This window comes from Pelodiscus sinensis, chromosome 3 (assembly GCF_052426305.1).
Source record: "Pelodiscus sinensis isolate ZL-2025 chromosome 3, ASM5242630v1, whole genome shotgun sequence".
NCBI lineage: Eukaryota > Metazoa > Chordata > Testudines > Trionychidae > Pelodiscus > Pelodiscus sinensis.
In genome coordinates, this window is record NC_143054.1 from 149186693 (window position 1) to 149204188 (window position 17496).

At 43.6% G+C, this 17496-nt stretch overlaps 1 protein-coding gene across 3 annotated transcripts in view; it reads right to left on the minus strand.

Moving 5' to 3' along the window:
• Positions 1–8288: 8288 nt before the first annotated feature.
• INTS7 (integrator complex subunit 7) overlaps positions 8289–17496 on the minus strand; it is a 52714-nt gene continuing 43506 nt past the window's right edge. For all 3 annotated transcript variants that reach the window (XM_006135179.5, XM_075925148.2, XM_006135176.5), the window contains 6 exons: positions 16784–16887; positions 15850–15918; positions 13927–14059; positions 12244–12342; positions 9824–10009; positions 8289–9238 (listed from right to left, as the gene is read on the minus strand). In XM_006135179.5, coding sequence (XP_006135241.1) covers positions 8954–9238; positions 9824–10009; positions 12244–12342; positions 13927–14059; positions 15850–15918; positions 16784–16887 — 876 coding nt within the window. In that variant the 3' untranslated portion in view covers positions 8289–8953. The remainder of the gene's footprint in view (positions 9239–9823; positions 10010–12243; positions 12343–13926; positions 14060–15849; positions 15919–16783; positions 16888–17496) is intronic.

Here is a 17496-nt window from a genome sequence, read left to right on the forward strand (position 1 = left end):
TCAGCGGTAGAGGGGCTGGTGCGGACAGTAAACAAGGTGATGGCTCAAGTAAAGATAGGAGAAAGGGTACTGGAAGCCCTGGTGGACTCCGGGTGTGGACAGACGATGATACGGGATGACCTGATAGAGGGAGGGGTGACGACGGGGGAACCCATTTGAATGCAGTGTGTTCACGGGGACATCCGCCCCTACCCAACGGCGTGGGTACAAATTAATGATGGACAGTGTAAAGAGCGCTGGCAGGTGGCCATAGCCCCAAATCTGGCCTACCCAGTCCTGCTTGACTACGACTGGCCGGGGTTAGGCCTGTTACTACAGCAGTGGGGGCAGGGCAGTAAAGGCTGGGAAGCCGTGCCAGAAGAAAAGGTACAGGTGGCAGCCCAAGGGGAAAAGGCATCAGAAGGAGGTCTCATAAAAGTGGCCGGGGAGGAGGGGACGACCCCAAGAGATGATCCCGTCCCACCTTTCAACCTGGAGCTCGATGTAGGGGACTTCATGCAACTCCAACGAGAAGACCCATCCCTCCAGAGAGCAGGCGAGGGGATCCCCAGAGGCTGATCGGGGAGAAGAGGACCAGGATCAGAACCCCCGTTTTGAGGTACAAGGGGATAGACTTTAATCAGGTAATTCCACCCTGGGAGAGGCGCAAAGCAGTGCGTCAACTGTTAGTGCCTGCTCGGTATTGGTGGCGGGTCCTCGAACTGGCCCACAACAGCCCTTGGGCAGGCCATTTAGGGCGGGTCAAGACGCAGCAGCGGGTAGTGCAAAGGTTTTATTGGCCGGGGGTATACCGGGCCATGTGAGATTTTTGTGACTCTTGTCCCCAATGTCAGAGGACGGCACTGGCCCAGGTGGCGCGAGCCCCGTTAGTTCCCCTTCCCGTAGTCGGGGTGCCATTCGAGAGGATAGTGCTTGATTTAGTGGGGCCCATAGAACGGTCCGGCCAAGGCCACCAATTTATATTAGTTATAATAGACTATGCCACGTGGTACCCAGAAGCGGTACCTCTCCATACCACAACGACACTCATGATTGCAGAGGAGTTAATCAAAATCTTCTCCTGAGTCGGGATTCCAAGGGAGAACTTAACCGATCAAGGCCCTAATGTAATCTCCCGGCTGATGAGGGAGTTATGCCGGATGTTACAAATTAAAATCCTCTGCACATCCGTCTACCACCCCCAACGGATGGGCTGGTGGAACGATTTAATAAGACACTGAAGTCAATGCTACGGTGGTTCATACAGGACGAACCCCGGGAGTGGGACTGGTTATTACCAGCCTTACTTTTCGCTGTTAGAGAAGTACCCCAGGCGTCATTGGGTTATTCCCCTTTTGAACTATTATACGGCTGACGGCCCAGAGGGATACTAGATTTGGTAAAAGAACAGTGGGAGGAACAGGAATCACGGGGCCAGGACACCGTTCAATGTGTGCTACAGCTGAGAGAAAAACTACATACTCTGGGGGAATTCGCTAGGGACAATCTAAAGCGGGCTAAGGAGCAACAGGAAACCCGGTATAATCAGAATGCACGCTTAAGAGAATTTAAGCTGCGGGACAGGGTATTATTGTTGCTACCATCAGGAGAGTCCAAATTACTAGCCAAATGGCAAGGCCCGTTTGAAGTGATACGCCGAGTTGGGACGGTGGACTATGAAGTGAGGTTGTCAGGGAAAAGAAAAAAAAGACACCCAAGTATATCACGTAAATTTGCTAAAAAATGGAAACCCCGGGAAGCCCTCCTGATAGACCCTCAGCCCCCCGAGATGGACTTGGGACCTTGGAACGAACCAGAGGGATGCCGTCAGCTAGGAGAGAAGCTAGGGACCTCTCAAAGGGAAGGCATGCAGCAGTTACTGAGAACGTTCTCACACGTCTTGACTAATAGATCGGGGAAGACTAACCTGACCAGACATGAGATATGCACAGATCCGGGTAAGAAGCTCCGTAACACGTTCCGCCCCCAACCCAGGAAGTTGTGGGAGACGGTACGTCAGGAGCTTCAGATGATGTTGCGGTGGGGAGTGGTTGAGGAAGCCCAAAGTGAATGGTGAACCCCGAAAGCATTGGTCCCGAAAGCAGACAAGACAATGAGGTTCTGCATAGACTTTTGGGGAGTTAAAGCCATCTCGCGCTTTGATGCCTACCCAATGCCCAGGGTGGACGACCTACTAGAAAGGGTGGGGGAGGCGCAGTACCAATTGAAAATAGACCTTACCAAAGGGTACTGGCAGATTCCCCTGAGCCCAGAAGCTAAAGAGAAAACCGCCTTCGCAACCCCCTTTGGGCTGTATCAATTCACGACCATGCTGTTTGGATTCCACAGAGCAGTGGTGACCTTCTAACGGTTAATGAACTTAATAATATATCCTCATCAACTCAACATGGGAGCAACACTTGCGCCTATGAGTACCATACTAAAGGCCCTGGCAGAAGCCAGTTTAACAGCCAACCCAAAAAATGTAAATTTGGACACTGGGAGGTATCCTACCTCAGATAATACGGTAGGAGGAGACCACGTGAAACTGCTGGTGGACAAAGTGAGTGCGGTAAGAGACTAAGAGGCAGGTACAGCAGTTTTTGGGATTAGTGGGATACTACCGCCAGTTTGTAGCAGATTTCGCAACATTAGCCGCCCCTTGAACCGATATGACCCGAAACAACCAGCCGCAGGTAGTACGCTAGACGGAACGGGGGAAGCAGGCCTTTAAAGACATAAAAGAGCGTCTGATATCGGCACCCATATTGAGGCAACCGGACTTCACGAAGCCCTTTATTGTACAAACAGATGCCTCCGAGATAGGGTTGGGGGCTGTGCTGTCACGGGCTGGTGGAGGAAGAACACCTGGTGTTGTATATTAGCCACAAGCTGTTCCCCAGAGAAAAGAACTATGCTACTCTAGAAAAAGTGGACCATCGAAACTTTACATTATCATCTCCTAGGTAACTGCTTCCTGCTAGTTACAGACCACGCTCCATTGAAGTGGATCCAAACCATGAAGGAGACTAACGCAAGGGTAATGCGATGGTATTTAGCCCTGCAACCGTACTGCTTCAGAGTAATACACCGTCCGGGGGGGCAGTACATCAGAATGCGGATTTTCTCTCTCTCTCAGCGCAGAAGGACCAGGAAACACCCGAGAGGCTCAGGGACACCCTCTAGAGGGGGAGCAGTGTGATGGGGCCACAGAACGGAGCACATCCCCGACACTAGACCTCCGTAGCGAGTGGGGCAATCCACTCCCGCTCGTGGCCGCGGTGAGAGAAAAGCTGGTGGCTGGAGCGGATCCAGGGAGTGGCAGCCTGGGTACGGGCTGCGCATGCGCTGGGGACGCTGCAGTGCTGGCGCAGGCACAAGGAGAGGTGGGTTGGGTGAGGACATGGGGGGGGACGGGGCAGGGAGCCAGGCGCGGGACGCCAATGCAGGCGCAGGAAGGGGAGCAGCAGCTATAAGAATGGAAGACATGGGGGATAAAAGGGGAGGGGGAGGGGAAGAGCCGGGGTACAGGGAAGCCAGGACGCTCGGGGGTGAGGAAGTATCCCGGGCAGAGGGATAACTGCCTGCGGGCTGGCGAGCTTCGGCGGTTAGCCCCGTCAGCCAAGTGGGAGGCGTCCGGAAGGAGCACCCCCACCTTAGGGACCTGGGTTGGGGCCTGGAGAGAGGGCGGGCCCAGGCCCCTCTCAACCCCCCCGAGTGGGGGAGTGTGGGAAGAAGAAGTGTTCACGGCCACGCTAACAGAGGGAACGCGGTCAGAAGGTCTGGGACGAGGACTAAGAGGAGGGAGCCCCAGGACAGGAGGGTGTGCAACCCTTCACAGGGAGGTTTCAGTGAGGCAGCATGGCCTCCTGATGACCCTGAAGAGGAAGTTCCTATAAAGGCCCCTTGGTGGGTTGTGCCAGAACGCCCCAGCCCCAGGAAACAGAAGGGTGGGACCAGAAGTATAAGAGGGAGCTCCCAGCTCAGCTGGAGTCCAGCAGAGAGGAGACTTGGTTGAAGCTCCAGAGGTGAAGAACCTCGCCCCACCACAATGACTGGGTTGGGCCTCTGGGACCACTACCATGCCCCAAGAACTGTTCCAGGCTGCTGTGACCACTGCGAGACCCTGGTGATTATGGCAGGCTGCAGAGACCCCTGCTAAAGCCTGAGAACTATCCTAGGCCCCCAGGACCCAGACTGAGCCTGGAAAATAGGCCAGGGGCCCTGGACCTCTGCCTGAGCCACTGGTACCTATGGACACTATCAGCTCCTCTGGCGCCCTCAGAGCCTACTGACATGCCATTGAGCCAAGTAGAACCCCAGGGGGAGCTGACGCAGTGCTGGCCAAGGACATGGAGGTCAGCTGGGCTGCCTGTTGCAGTCCAGATCCCTGCTAGCTAACCCATTGACCAAGATTCCCACCAACACAGTGGCAGTTAGGTTCCTGGGCTGGGACATAGTGGAGCGCATGGGCCTGTGTCTTCCCCCTGCCACCCTTTCCGTTAGATAGCAGGTTCTCCCTGAATGGACAAACCACCTGCGTTCATCAGCTCTCCATCGGCTAAGAGGCCCAGTCCTGGCTCCATCTCCCGCCAGGCCTGAGCTTTGAAACAGTTAGTTTATACAGCCAGGCCCTGGGATCCAGAGTAGGGTGAACAAACAGTTAGTTTTTGTCTCTTTCCCAGCCCTGCCTGGGCCAAGACTTGTGAGAGGGTAAAACTGTAGCAGCTGCAGAGAAGGGAAATATGAAGGGAGGGCACTAGGATCCAGGAGAGGCAGCACTGGGGAACTATAGGTGGTGAGGAAGAGAGAAGGAGGTAACACTGGGAGCTCTCACCCTCAGTCTTGTCATCAGAGGCTGTCTATTATAGGGCTGGTTCCCATTTAATAACACTTCCAAACAAGGGTGGTTCACTAGCAAGTCAGTAATGAACTGAATAATTTGTGTGCCTGCAGTCACCAACATAACCACCATTTAACTCTACTTCCACAAGCTCAATCATAGGGTCTAGCTCAGAACAGGGCTATGTATTCTCCCAAAATTAGGTTTAAAAAAAATAATTTAACAAAAAATTTTTGAAGACAGAACTTGTTTAGGTAGAACTACACTCACATTTTAAAATAGCATTTTTATGAGAGTTTAATTCAAAACAAAAGAAAGGTGGTAAAAGTAGGGTCAGATACACCCTTCTAACTATTATTTGTATTACTATCGCACCTACGAGCCCAGTCACAAACCAGCACCCTACTGCTGTACACAGAACAAAGAATGCCAGCCCCAAAGAGCTTGTAATCTTTTGCACATAATAGCACCTGACACACTCACTCAAAGTGCTTTGCAATGAAATCAGCCTCTCACAAACATTGCAGGAAGGGAAAGTAATATTTTCATTTTACAAATGGCAAAGTCAGAAAGTATCAGAAAGTACAAAAGAGAGCGGAGGATACACAGATCCTGACTCCCAAACCTATGTTTAACCATAACATCCTGCCCCTTTGGAGGATGAAAAGTGGAATTCTCACTTGATGGTGTGCTATGTCCTGACACTAGGAACAGATATAGCTCTGTTTGTCAGATTGAGGTGTCCAACTGCTGCTCTTTGAATGCCCTTTTGCGGTGTCTCACCTTCTCATAAACTAATCCAAATCTTAGGTATACATATGAGTAAACGGACAACTTACATTAATAAGAATATACCAGGCAGGAAACATTACAAACGTCTATTAGTGGGAAACTGAAAATGATCATAGAAACCTTCCCTTTTCTGTATGTCTATGACAGCAAATGCAGGCAGAAAGATTCTTTATACAAGTGTGCAGTAGACGGGACAATGTAGGAACTAGAACACATTGCAGTAACTCTGTGGCCAAAGTCAGCATCTGCTGAGGCTGACATGATGTATTTATAATGCTTAGGAAAAGTTTGTAAGGTGGAGAGTGAGTGAATAAGTCACAACAATCAGATTGCATTAGCTTGTAATTAGAACATCTGTGAGTTTACTCAGATTTATTAACTGTTTGAAACTGCTGGACATTTTTATTACCTCTTCAATAGCTCTGAAAGAATGTTTCATGTTAGTCACTGGAGGTTGGTTGGTTAGTTCCACAATTAAGTCACATATTACTGTGGAGAATATTTGTGCATGGAGATTTAAAATTTGGTGTTTACAACTATTTGCAAAGGATACTAACATTTACTTTCTGCAGACACTTGTACCTTATTTCTATTAAACTAATGTTTGCAGAGAATGGCCATAAAAGCGTATGAGCTATGGTCAAAGGTAGCTAATTTAAAAATGTTAGAAAATAGTTATGGACTTTTTTGTCATTAACTCAACCTTAGCAACATGGAATTGACCACAATAATTCTATCATAGGCTAAGGTACTTGTTAGTTGTATTAGTGGTGAGATTTTAAAATTTTGAATGGCAAAGCCCCATCTTTCACACAGGCTTCAACTAGCCTTCGTTCCTTGACACTTCATGTAAGACTGATAAAACAGCCCTGTTGAAAAAGCCAAGAGCTCTCTCACTTTTTATTTTGGGTTTCACACTGATGCTCCAGACCCAATCATTCTTTGAAATCAATGGGAATGTTGCTAAAGGATGACTAATACCCCTTTGTTTGTATTTCAGTGCTTAGGGCTAATCGTTTTTAACTTTGAATTGTGAGTTATAGTTTTAACACACCTAGCTATATAATAGGCTTTGGAAATGGAATCCACCTTGCTGAATGAGCCCAGCATTGGTGCAGGCTCCCTCCCTTCCACCAACTGTCCCCTGAGTCCCAGATCCCAGCTGGAAGGCACCGTGACCTGGTTGCTTAGGCCCTGTACCCAATCCCTACCTGTTGAAAATCCTCCACAATTTTACATGGAATGTTCCCAACAGCACTAGTAAGGGACATGAAGCATAACGTGTAATGGGATTTAACCATGGAAGAATACAAAGGTTACATTTCACATCAATTATTTGCTGAATAGTCCCTCTTTATATGCTGAATGCCCAAAAGATTACTACTAATCTAAAACTGCTGCAACTTTTAGTAATCCATTTGTAGGTCTCCTTTAAGCTATAACCTTAACCACATCAATTTCCACCCTACTATCAAATCTGACTTGTGCTTGTTTTCTTAAGCACATACACAATACTATTCACTCAAATCATATTAGTTCCTTTGGGTAAATACCTCTTTGGTGAAAGTTCCAACTATGAAGTATCAAGTATAACTACTTTCAGGGGTGGCCCGTGAGCCTAGGCAGACTAGGCAGTTGCCTAGGGCGCCGCCGGCTCGGGGCACCCGATGATGACGTCATGGCCATTGACGGCTGTGCAGGCAGGGGCGCCAATTGCACCTTCCACCTGGGGTGCCAGCTGCTGCAGCCCACGTTGGGTCACTCCTAACTACATTATAGACCTACAGAAATATAAAGGACCATTAAATTGACTGATTTGTTTATAATCCTCATGACAATTACAGTCTATCGAAAATTTCTCAATCTTCAAATATATATCTGTGCAGCTGTTGACTAATCAGTCTGAAAAATCCTTCAGCATGTCAGAAAAAAATGCAGGTACATGTAGCACGAATAACCATAACGAGGGCAGTCTAGTGATTATGGTACTGGACTGGGATACAGGATATCAAGAGTACAGTTCTCAACTCTGTCAGACTTCTATGTGATCACAGATGAGTCACTTCTCTCTCTCTAGATATCAGCTGTCTCATCTGTAAATTGCATAGACTACTTCACAGGTATATGCTGTGAGTAAGTTAGTTAATGTTTGTGAGGAGCTTCGATACTACAGTAAGGAGACCATGTACATACCTGATATCACCAGCTTTCCAGGCCATCGGACCTCTGCCTCGTTTCTCCACTTAGATATATTTTTTCAATAACCAAGCTGACAACACATCATACTAGAAAAATCCACTTCCTTTTCACCTCAGATATGTCTACATTATGGGAACTATACTAGCTATGCTGGCACCATATGCTGGAACCATAGCTATGCTGGCATAACAGCATAGTGTCGACACAGCCTACTCTAATAGAAGGGGTTTTTGCTGTTAGTGGAGGAACACCACCTCAGAGTGTCAGAAACTTAGCCCTACCAGCATTTCTGGGATTGAATAGGCATATACCACATGATCTATTTTCCGATGATGTAAGCATTAGTGGATTTTAGTCTTTCCACGGTCTTCAAGGTTTCATATTCCAAAAGAGGAATTCGTGAGCAGGTGGTACAATCAAACTTCTAGTATTGCTATTTATAGTAAATGAGTCAAGAAATCCCTGTTACAATGACTAAGATGGCTAAAGAATAGATTTATTAAATGCCAAAACTCTAGTGCTACTAAGTGCCCTACTTACAATATTAAACAGATTTACAAATTAATCTGATCTCTTTTCAAATATATACAAGTAAACAAAGTCCTGCAAAAGCAGATAAAGTTGAAACAAAATAGCCATTTCTATTCTCCTATCTGAGGAGGCACAAGCAATCATATTTGTTCTCAACACTGAAGCTTCACTTACACTTTAAAAAGCAGCAGTTTCTCTGTTCTCCAGTTGGCATCCCTTCAAGGTAAGTACATACAGAGGCACAAGAATGAGCAGACACAAGCCTGTGCACATATTAACTACAACGATGTTGGCTGGAATGCTACCACAATATTTTTCAGCTTGACAAACACCAAAATTACTACAATAATCATCCTGTAAGATGTCTGGACATTCTTGAAAACAGCTTCACATTACGAGACACCCACCCTATGTAACTGTTTTGTTCTGTATTCAACTATCCAGACTCTTAGCAGGTGACCTGAGAGCCCAAACACTAGAATGCACACTCCTCAGGAAATGGCAGTCAGGGGCACTCATTGTGTCTGCTCATTTATCAAAGACACTGGATCCAAGAAAAGTGAGATGCCTGTAGTCCAGCCCCATGAAAGTTAATGGTACTCTTCATAACTAAAAACGTGAATATGCTGTTCTTTGCTGCTGCTGCAATGGCGGTTGTCCTTGCTGTTGTTGAAGACGAACTTGTTGGGAGTAGGGATCCTCAAGAGATTTAACAAAAATGGTGGTTTTTGGCCCAGTCTTCCAAACAATGCCATTTAAGTCTTTTACAGAAGACTCTACCGTGATATTATGGGTGCCAAGAATTGCAAAGTTCAACAGAAACTGAGTGCTGAAATAATCGTTGTGTGGTTCCACCCTCTGCTCCATCTCATTGATCATGTTGTCAATAGGGATCTGAGAATACATGGAGGATCAGAATGTCATTTTAGATAACTTGTTAAAAGAAATGTTCAGACTGTGACAAGCTACTCCTTATTCTGCGTGGTACAATATGGAAAGACAAATGAGAAAAATATATTAACTCTGTTCTCACTTGTCCTATATCAACTGGGGCCTGATTTTGAGCTAGGCCTCACCCAACCTCCATTGGTGGGTGCAAATGAAGTTCCACAATCTGAAGCCAATTACCACAACAATTAAGATGAGTTTCTGCTCCAGAGAGCCCCATGTGAGTGAAGTGTGAGTTTGCAGCCAGTCAGGACTAAGGTGCTCAGACACCTATGCATGAGGAAGACAAAACATTCCTTACCTGCACTAATCAATGCTAGAAGTTTTCCTTTCAAGAGCAGAAAAATTAGTAGAACACACATACAAACAAGAAACATGCATTTACATTTAGTACAAGAAACAGTGAGAATGAAGCATAAACACGATGAAAGGATGCTTGCTACAAACTGAGGTGACAGAAAGCTATGGTCTCCTCGACAGCTACTGTTCAGCAAAGCCATAGTTCATATTATGGCTCTATACTACCCATACCTTGTAGTCCTGTCCAGATTTGCTCTGCAGCGTTGAAGATACATTTAGACAGACAGACTGAATTTTGCGGAAGAGGCCTGGTTTGGAGCCATGCTGAACCACTCCTTCCACCTTTAAGGCAAGTTGTTGATTGTTTTGTACCGCAATAGGCTCTGCAGGATTCCTTGGAGATGGTGACAGAGCAAGCTGAAACACAGGAAATCAGAAGCAGAGATTATAGACTGAGATTCAAAAGTTATTTCTTCTAAGGAGAAATGTACAATTCATAGATACAAGGAATAGCTCTGGAAGGAGGAAGAAGCAATAGATGAAAATACAGAACTGAAATGGAAGAGGAGAAAGAAGTCTCCTAAAGCACACAAGAATTAATAAAGGGAACTGGGAACAAAAGACATGCTCTTTACATCAGTTACACATCTGTGAAAGGAACTCCTTAATCAGCACTTTCTAAATACCCCAAATTACAGACCAGATTCAAAGACTATTTTGCTTCGCTGTTCCTAAAAGATCTAACTGTCAATATTCCCCACCCCTAGTTGAAAAGCAAATCCACTAAGTTCCAAGGCTCCACTCTATTTCCCTCCTCAATGGTTCCATTTCATGCCTGTTTGTCCTGCTAACTGAGGATAACAGTAATGCTGTTCAGTCTAAGACTGTAAGCAACACTTATAAATGAGTAAGGAAGGCTGCTGCAAAGTGATAGGAGGTGTTCCCTCAGGAATTGAGCATTTCCTAGCGTTACCTGTCAGACTGAGGAAAGTCAGTGACAGATTTTATCTTTTAGGCTCTACAATTATTACGAAGTTTAATTCTGTTTGCTTGTAAGATTTCTTAAGGTTAGGACTTGAATAATCTTATGTACACATACTTCAAGTTATTCAAAATAGACCTAGGCTCAAGTTTTATTTGCACAACCAAGATGGCTGAAATTTTGTGCCTAAAGCAGGCTGATAACTCAGATGTGTAAAGTCCTGCAAATCTGCAGGTATCCACATCTGCAGATGTCAATTAAGATCTGCAGGTATCCACATCTGCAGATGTCAATTAAGATATCCATAGCTCATTTTTGCAGCTACAAATTTCGTATCCATGCAGGGCTATACAGATGTTGGTTTTAATGCACTTAGCAATAACATTGCAAAAGCCTACCTCCTTCAGGCAACAGATGGAACTGGCCAAGAGCTACAAAATATTACAATACTAATTTGATAAGAGCCCACATCTCAAAATACATACCATTTTATAGATATTCAGAACAATTAGGCTATGTCTACACTGCAGGTTTTTTGCTCAAGAACTGTTTTGCGCAAGAGCACATCCACACCGCCATGTGCTTTTGCGCAAGAGTGTCCATAGCAGTATGGGAGCTCTCTCTTGCCCAAGACAGCTTTGATGACCATTTTAGCCAAAGGAGTTTCTTGTGCAAGAAATCCGTTGCCCGTCCACACTGCCTTTTTGCACAAAAGCTCTTGTGCAAGAGGGCTTATTCCTTGTGGGGAGAGTTCTGACACTTTACTGTAAATTTACTTGCACAAGAATGTGCGTGCAGTGTAGATGCTCAAGTTTTTGCGCAAGAATGGCTGTCTTTTTGCAAGAAGCCTGCAGTGTAGATGTAGCCAGTGTGAAGTGGGAAATTACAGCATAAACTCTCCCCACAATCGTACACAGAGCAAAGAATGTTACAAGAGGCAGGCAATGTTTCATTTCAATGCATTTACATATGGATGCTGGGTAACATTTTAAAAAAATGCATAAGGAAAGTATTTTCAGAAGTGATTAAGCTGCAAATGCCACATTTTAAAAAGGTATTTAGGCAAAGAAATACCTTTAAAAATCTGTCCCTTCCATACTAAATTTCACTGAGACTTAGAAATCTAATAAATCACTTCTGAAAAAAAGCAGTAAGTTCAAATCTAAAAAAGCATTCTTCTGAAAATTCTCTAGTCTTATTAACTTGCAAATATTAGCTACTGTGCATAACCAAATCAAAGGAATGTGTTATAAAATAATTTATTAAAAACACTAACTGATCCTATTTGATAGCTAAGTATTAAACTATAACTCAGCCAGTTATTCCTCCTCCCCCAATACCACACATTTAATTCTTTTAAACTTAAGCTGGTTAAGACATAATGGAAAACAACAAGAGAATCAAGTAAGTTCCAGTGTTATTTATGTGACCTAAAGAGCCTGGAAGAATTAAAAACACCCCTGCTTTTAGAAAACCCTCAAATCCCCCAAATTCGTTTCTGGGTTGAGACACTGCATTTTTGATGGAAGCGACAATAGACAGACAACTTCTTTACTCTAGCATGCGGAATTATACATAAAATGTATTTATTTTTAGGATGATTGTTGTATTTCCACATAAGATTCTTATGCATGAATTGTAATCTAAATCCAATCTGTGCACTGCTTACCTTAATACTTGTAGATTGCAATTTTTGAAAAAAATACCTTTGAAATGAAAGGGGAACTTTCAGCAAGGCAATGACTGCATTGCAAAGGCAAGCTGTGTGCTGTGAACAAAGACAAAGAGAATGAGATGAAATCCATCTAACAGCAATATGAAAAAGCAGGTACTTCAAGCATTAACACCGCAGTCATTTCCACTGATGGTATGTCTACGCAGCAACATAGTCCGTATTTACACAGCAGGCATTTATTTTGAAATAATGTCCAAATACTATCAAGCTGGAGGACTGCTTATTCCCACTCCTGTAACCCTCACTGTACAAGGAGTAAGGGAAGTCAGAGGAAGAGTGCTCTATTTCAAAGTAAGTGCTGTGCAGACTCTCCCAATTTCAAAATAAGCTACTATGCAATTGATGTAGCTCAATTTGCGTAGCTTATTTTGAGTTAAGCCTTGCTGTGTAGACATACCCTAAGAAACCAATAAAGATACTACCAAGGTTGCAAGAGAGTACAAATTTATTAGCAGAGATGGAAAGAGGCTACTGTATCATCAGGGCTCTCTTCTGGAAAAGCAGAACACAGAATGTCCTGGCCTGACAGCACAAAACAGTCAAAAAGAACCTACAAGGAATACATGTAAATGTTATTTAAGATGTAATGTAAGAGTGCTGAGGTCAGTGGAACTGTGCCCATTTATAAGGCTGATTTTAGTACACTGATATTTATATCTACTTTTATAAAAATAACAGATTCCCCTGTCTCACACATGTAAGTCAGGAGTAGTGCCACTGGAGTCAATGAATACACTAATCTAAAACAGGTATGATGGAGAATGAAGCAAAGAGTTCAGTTTAGTTTTATAAATTCAACACAAGAGATTGTAATAATCTTCCAAAGTTTACACTGGCTATTTTTATTGCTCACTTTAGAATAAATTAGCAATATCAGAGTTTAAATAAGTAGATGCAAAATACTGTACATGAAATATGGTTTTCAGTAATTTGCATTTCTGCTTTATCATGGACAGTAATGTTCTCAGAAACAATAGTACTAGTACCGTACAGCAGTGAAGGAAATAAACTGTATGTTATCAGTTCTGTATTTGTGTATAGTACAATTTGCATTGTGGTTATGATGACCTGCACTGGTAAGAGAAACACTACACTTGCCATGTGCTGTGCTGAAATATCACTGGGGTGATAAACAAAACAAAGCTGAAAGGCTGTGACACATGGACTCTGTAGCATTTCACATATGCCTTGACAAGATTGCTGCATGACAAATGATACGAATAATTAAAGCCAGGATAGGCTATGTTAATGTTGACATTCTTTAACTTTTATTGTAGTGCCTCCCCCAAGACAGTAGCATATCAATTTGTATTTTTCAACTCTTATGCGTTCTAATCAGACCATTAATGTTACAAATGCTGTAACTAGTGCCGTGGAAGATGAAAAACACTATTGGTATGTGAGCTACCACCAACTTTGCTTCATTCTTCAAGCTAATTTTATTTAATTTCATTGCTCCAAGCGCAACATTATCATTGATACCCCTTATTCATTAGAGAACACATATGCTAGTTGCAGACAATGCTAATGAAGAGCTGAGTGTATATCCCTCAACATCAAGGAAACAAGTTGCAGGAAGTTTTAGAAACCTCTCTTTGTACTGTATCTGATACTTGCCAAGTAGGACACAGGAGCATATTTCCTGTTCAATGATTCTACTTCCTCTAACACATGATTAAATACAGACATCATTCTTCTTTCATATTCACTGTCAACATGCACTGCTCCACTTGAGCTGCATTCCTGAAAACTAGAAGAAAAAGCTATTTTAATTGGGCCTGATATACTCCATCTATTCTAGGCAAGTCCCCAAACAAGTCCCAACAAGATTGCTGTCTATTCCACCTTTAAGTATTCTCAATAAGGAAGATTTCACAACCCCTTTTAAACAGCATGTTCTGTTCTTTGACTATTCTGATACTGCAATTATAATAAATCCCTTCTATTTAAAGCTAAGTTTTTCTTAGTTTGGCCATTACTTTGTATTGCCCTTATACCATCATTTTACACAGACAGATGTTTCTTCTACTCCTTCCTGCAGTCAATATCTCTAATTCCACTACCTTTTCTTCATAAGTTCTACTCTTTAAACTGTGCATTATTTTTTACTACTGTTCCCTAATACTCTCTATTTTGTCCAAGTCTTCCAGCGACTAGAGTCAAAGGAAGTTCTCCAATTGAGGCCCTACTGCTGCAGACTAATATAGGATAATCTTGCTTTGTCTCCCTAACCCAAACAACAGTCCTGTTAAAAGCCCAACCCTGCACTCCAGTGCACATACAGAAGCTGTGTAGATGCAGAATTAGGACCCTAATTTCCTTTCTGCAACACTGAGAATCATTAAATCTCATTCATTAGAAACTTGTGACAAGATGGTTGTGCCTACAGGTCAGTCCAATCTGTCATGTGGCTTGGCCTGTCAAGGACTGATTGCTCCAGAGTGTGTATGTAAAAAGGACCTAACAGAGAGGAAGTGGCCTTGGCAATAAATGGTGCTTGGGAGAAAAATCCCATCATTGTTTCTTTAAGGGCCAGGAGCCTTGCAGAGAGGGCTGGGTAAGTCTCCCCTCTTGTCCAAGCCAAGTGAGGATAAACTGAGAGACAGGGACCAGTATAAATGCTTTCTCCCTCATAGCAGAGCAGGCAACAGTAAGAGAAGGCTGCCCTCTAGATTCTCCTAGCCTGAGAAGTAACTAAGGAAAAAGGAGCTGAGGGAGAAATCTGACTAAGGCCCTACAGCTGGCTAAGCTTTCCTCCTTGTGGCAAGGAGATAATTGAGGACTTTTATTTAAGGTGAAAGAGGTAATAACTGCTGGAATTACTCAGCTCCAGAAGGAGAGCTAAGGGGCTCCTGCCCAATGTTCCCTCTAGTCTTTCCAACCTATGCACAGAATTTCCATGTGCACTGAGGCACATGTGAATGTCACCAATAGAGAGTTTCAAAGGGTCTGATTTAGCTCTCATTAACTTAGACCCAAATGAAGGTATTTTATAGTGCTAACCAGTCTTATAGGATGAAAAAGTTATCCATTTTGTCATTCCTCTGAAGTCAATGGAGTTACACCGGAGAAACATGTAGCTTATGAAGAATCTTAAGGTCTCCAGAACAATGAGAGAGAATGCATGCACGGAGTGAGAGGGAGAAGAAGCAGATGAGAAAAACCCAGAAGTCGTCACTGGTATGAATGAAACAAACACAGCAGAACAAACAACAGAGGAACTATGGTTTTGACTCAAAAATATCTATACCTAAAAACAGCTCAATTCTTAAGAGTATCTTTTACCTAAAAATGAAATTAATTTTGCAAGACTAAACACAATTAAAGGACAATTTGAATGCAAGCTACCAGCATATCTTCAAAAAGAAGCTTAACAAGATCAAAGATTTTCAGCAGATTTGTGTATGTAAACATGCCAAGTGTAGCATTAACATTTACAGGACTACTACATTTTTTCCTTGTTAGCTTTCTAGTCTAAAAGACCCTGTGGAGTTGGAGAGATGGGAGTGGAGAGTGTAGAAGGGTTACTATTAGACTTACCTGGCAGATTCTGGATCCAAAATCAGGGCTTCAATTGCATGTGAAATCAGTAGGCAGCTCTGCTGTTGTCTGACATTATTAGTAAAGATTTATAGACATGATATTGCAACACAAAGGAAATACAACTAAAAATGCTAGTAAGAAGTAACAACTAAAGAAATATCAGGAGGTAACTGCCATAAATATCTGCACCAGCTACATGGCAAGACCCAAAGTTTTTCAAGAGCGTACCCATAAAAGCTTGTGTAATAAATGAAGCAATTACAAATTACAAAAGAACATTAAGGGAGGGAAGGGGTGACATTTTTTAAATAGGTTTCAAAATACCAATATTGAGATTTTTAAAACAGGGTATGTCTACACTACCCCGCTAGTTCGAACTAGCGGGGTAATGTATGCATACCGCACTTGCTAATGAAGCCCGGGATTTGAATTTCCCGGGCTTCATTAGCATAAGCGGGGAGCCGCCATTTTTAAATCCCCGCTGCTTCGAACCCCGTGTAGCGCGGCTACACGGGGCTCGAACTAGGTAGTTCGGACTAGGGTCCTATTCCGAACTACCGGTACTCCTCGTGAAACGAGGTGTACCGGTAGTTCGGAATAGGCACCCTAGTCCGAACTACCTAGTTCGAGCCCCGTGTAGCCGCGCTACACGGGGTTCGAAGCAGCGGGGATTTAAAAATGGCGGCTCCCCGCTTATGCTAATGAAGCCCGGGAAATTCAAATCCCGGGCTTCATTAGCAAGTGCGGTATGCATACATTACCCTCCTAGTTCGAACTAGGAGGGTAGTGTAGACATACCCATAGTGATTAGTGATTTCAGAATTAGACTTCATATACTAGGATTGTTGAGCATTACATCACCCTTACAAGCAACCTCAAAAACAAAACAAAAAAAAAATAAGCAAATTCTGAGTTTCAGAATGAAGGATACAATTCTACATTCCTTAAAGTTGCTGAGTCTGCATCGAAAGATGACTGATACAGATCCCCATATCGTGTGGCCAGGTTACGGAATTCTTCCATAGAGAGTTTCATCTAGACCAAAGAAACAATGCTGAAATAAAAATACCATAGCTATGTTCTACAATATTGAACTGAGCAAGGCTTCATATTCTAGTAATGTATTACTATCCTACTTTGCTGAAACCTCTTTTTTTTTTTTTTTTTTTTTTTTAACAGGAGTAAGCTAGATCAGTCTGGGAAACCTGTAGCCCAGCAAGAGTATTTGATTGTGGGCTGCAAGATATTTTGCTTATGTTGACCTTTCGAAGGCACTGCCCCTGCAGCTCCCAGTGGTTGCAGTTCTCTGCTCCCAGCCAACAGGAACAGTAGGAAGCAGCAACGAACACGTCCCTGTCCTACAGTTTCTTCATCTATAGGTACCACCCCCACAATTTCCATTGAGGTGGAACAGAGAACAGTGACCACTGGAAGCTGCACTGGGAAATGGGAGGGGAGTGTTAGCCAACGGTTAGGGCAGTGAGTGAGAGTGAGAAGCAAAATGCAGGACAATGTAGCACTTTAAAGACTAACAAGATGGTTTATTAGATGATGAGCTTTCGTGGGCCAGACCCACTTCCTCAGATCAAATAGTGGAAGAAAGTAGTCACAACCATAGATACCAAAGGATACAATTAAAAAAAA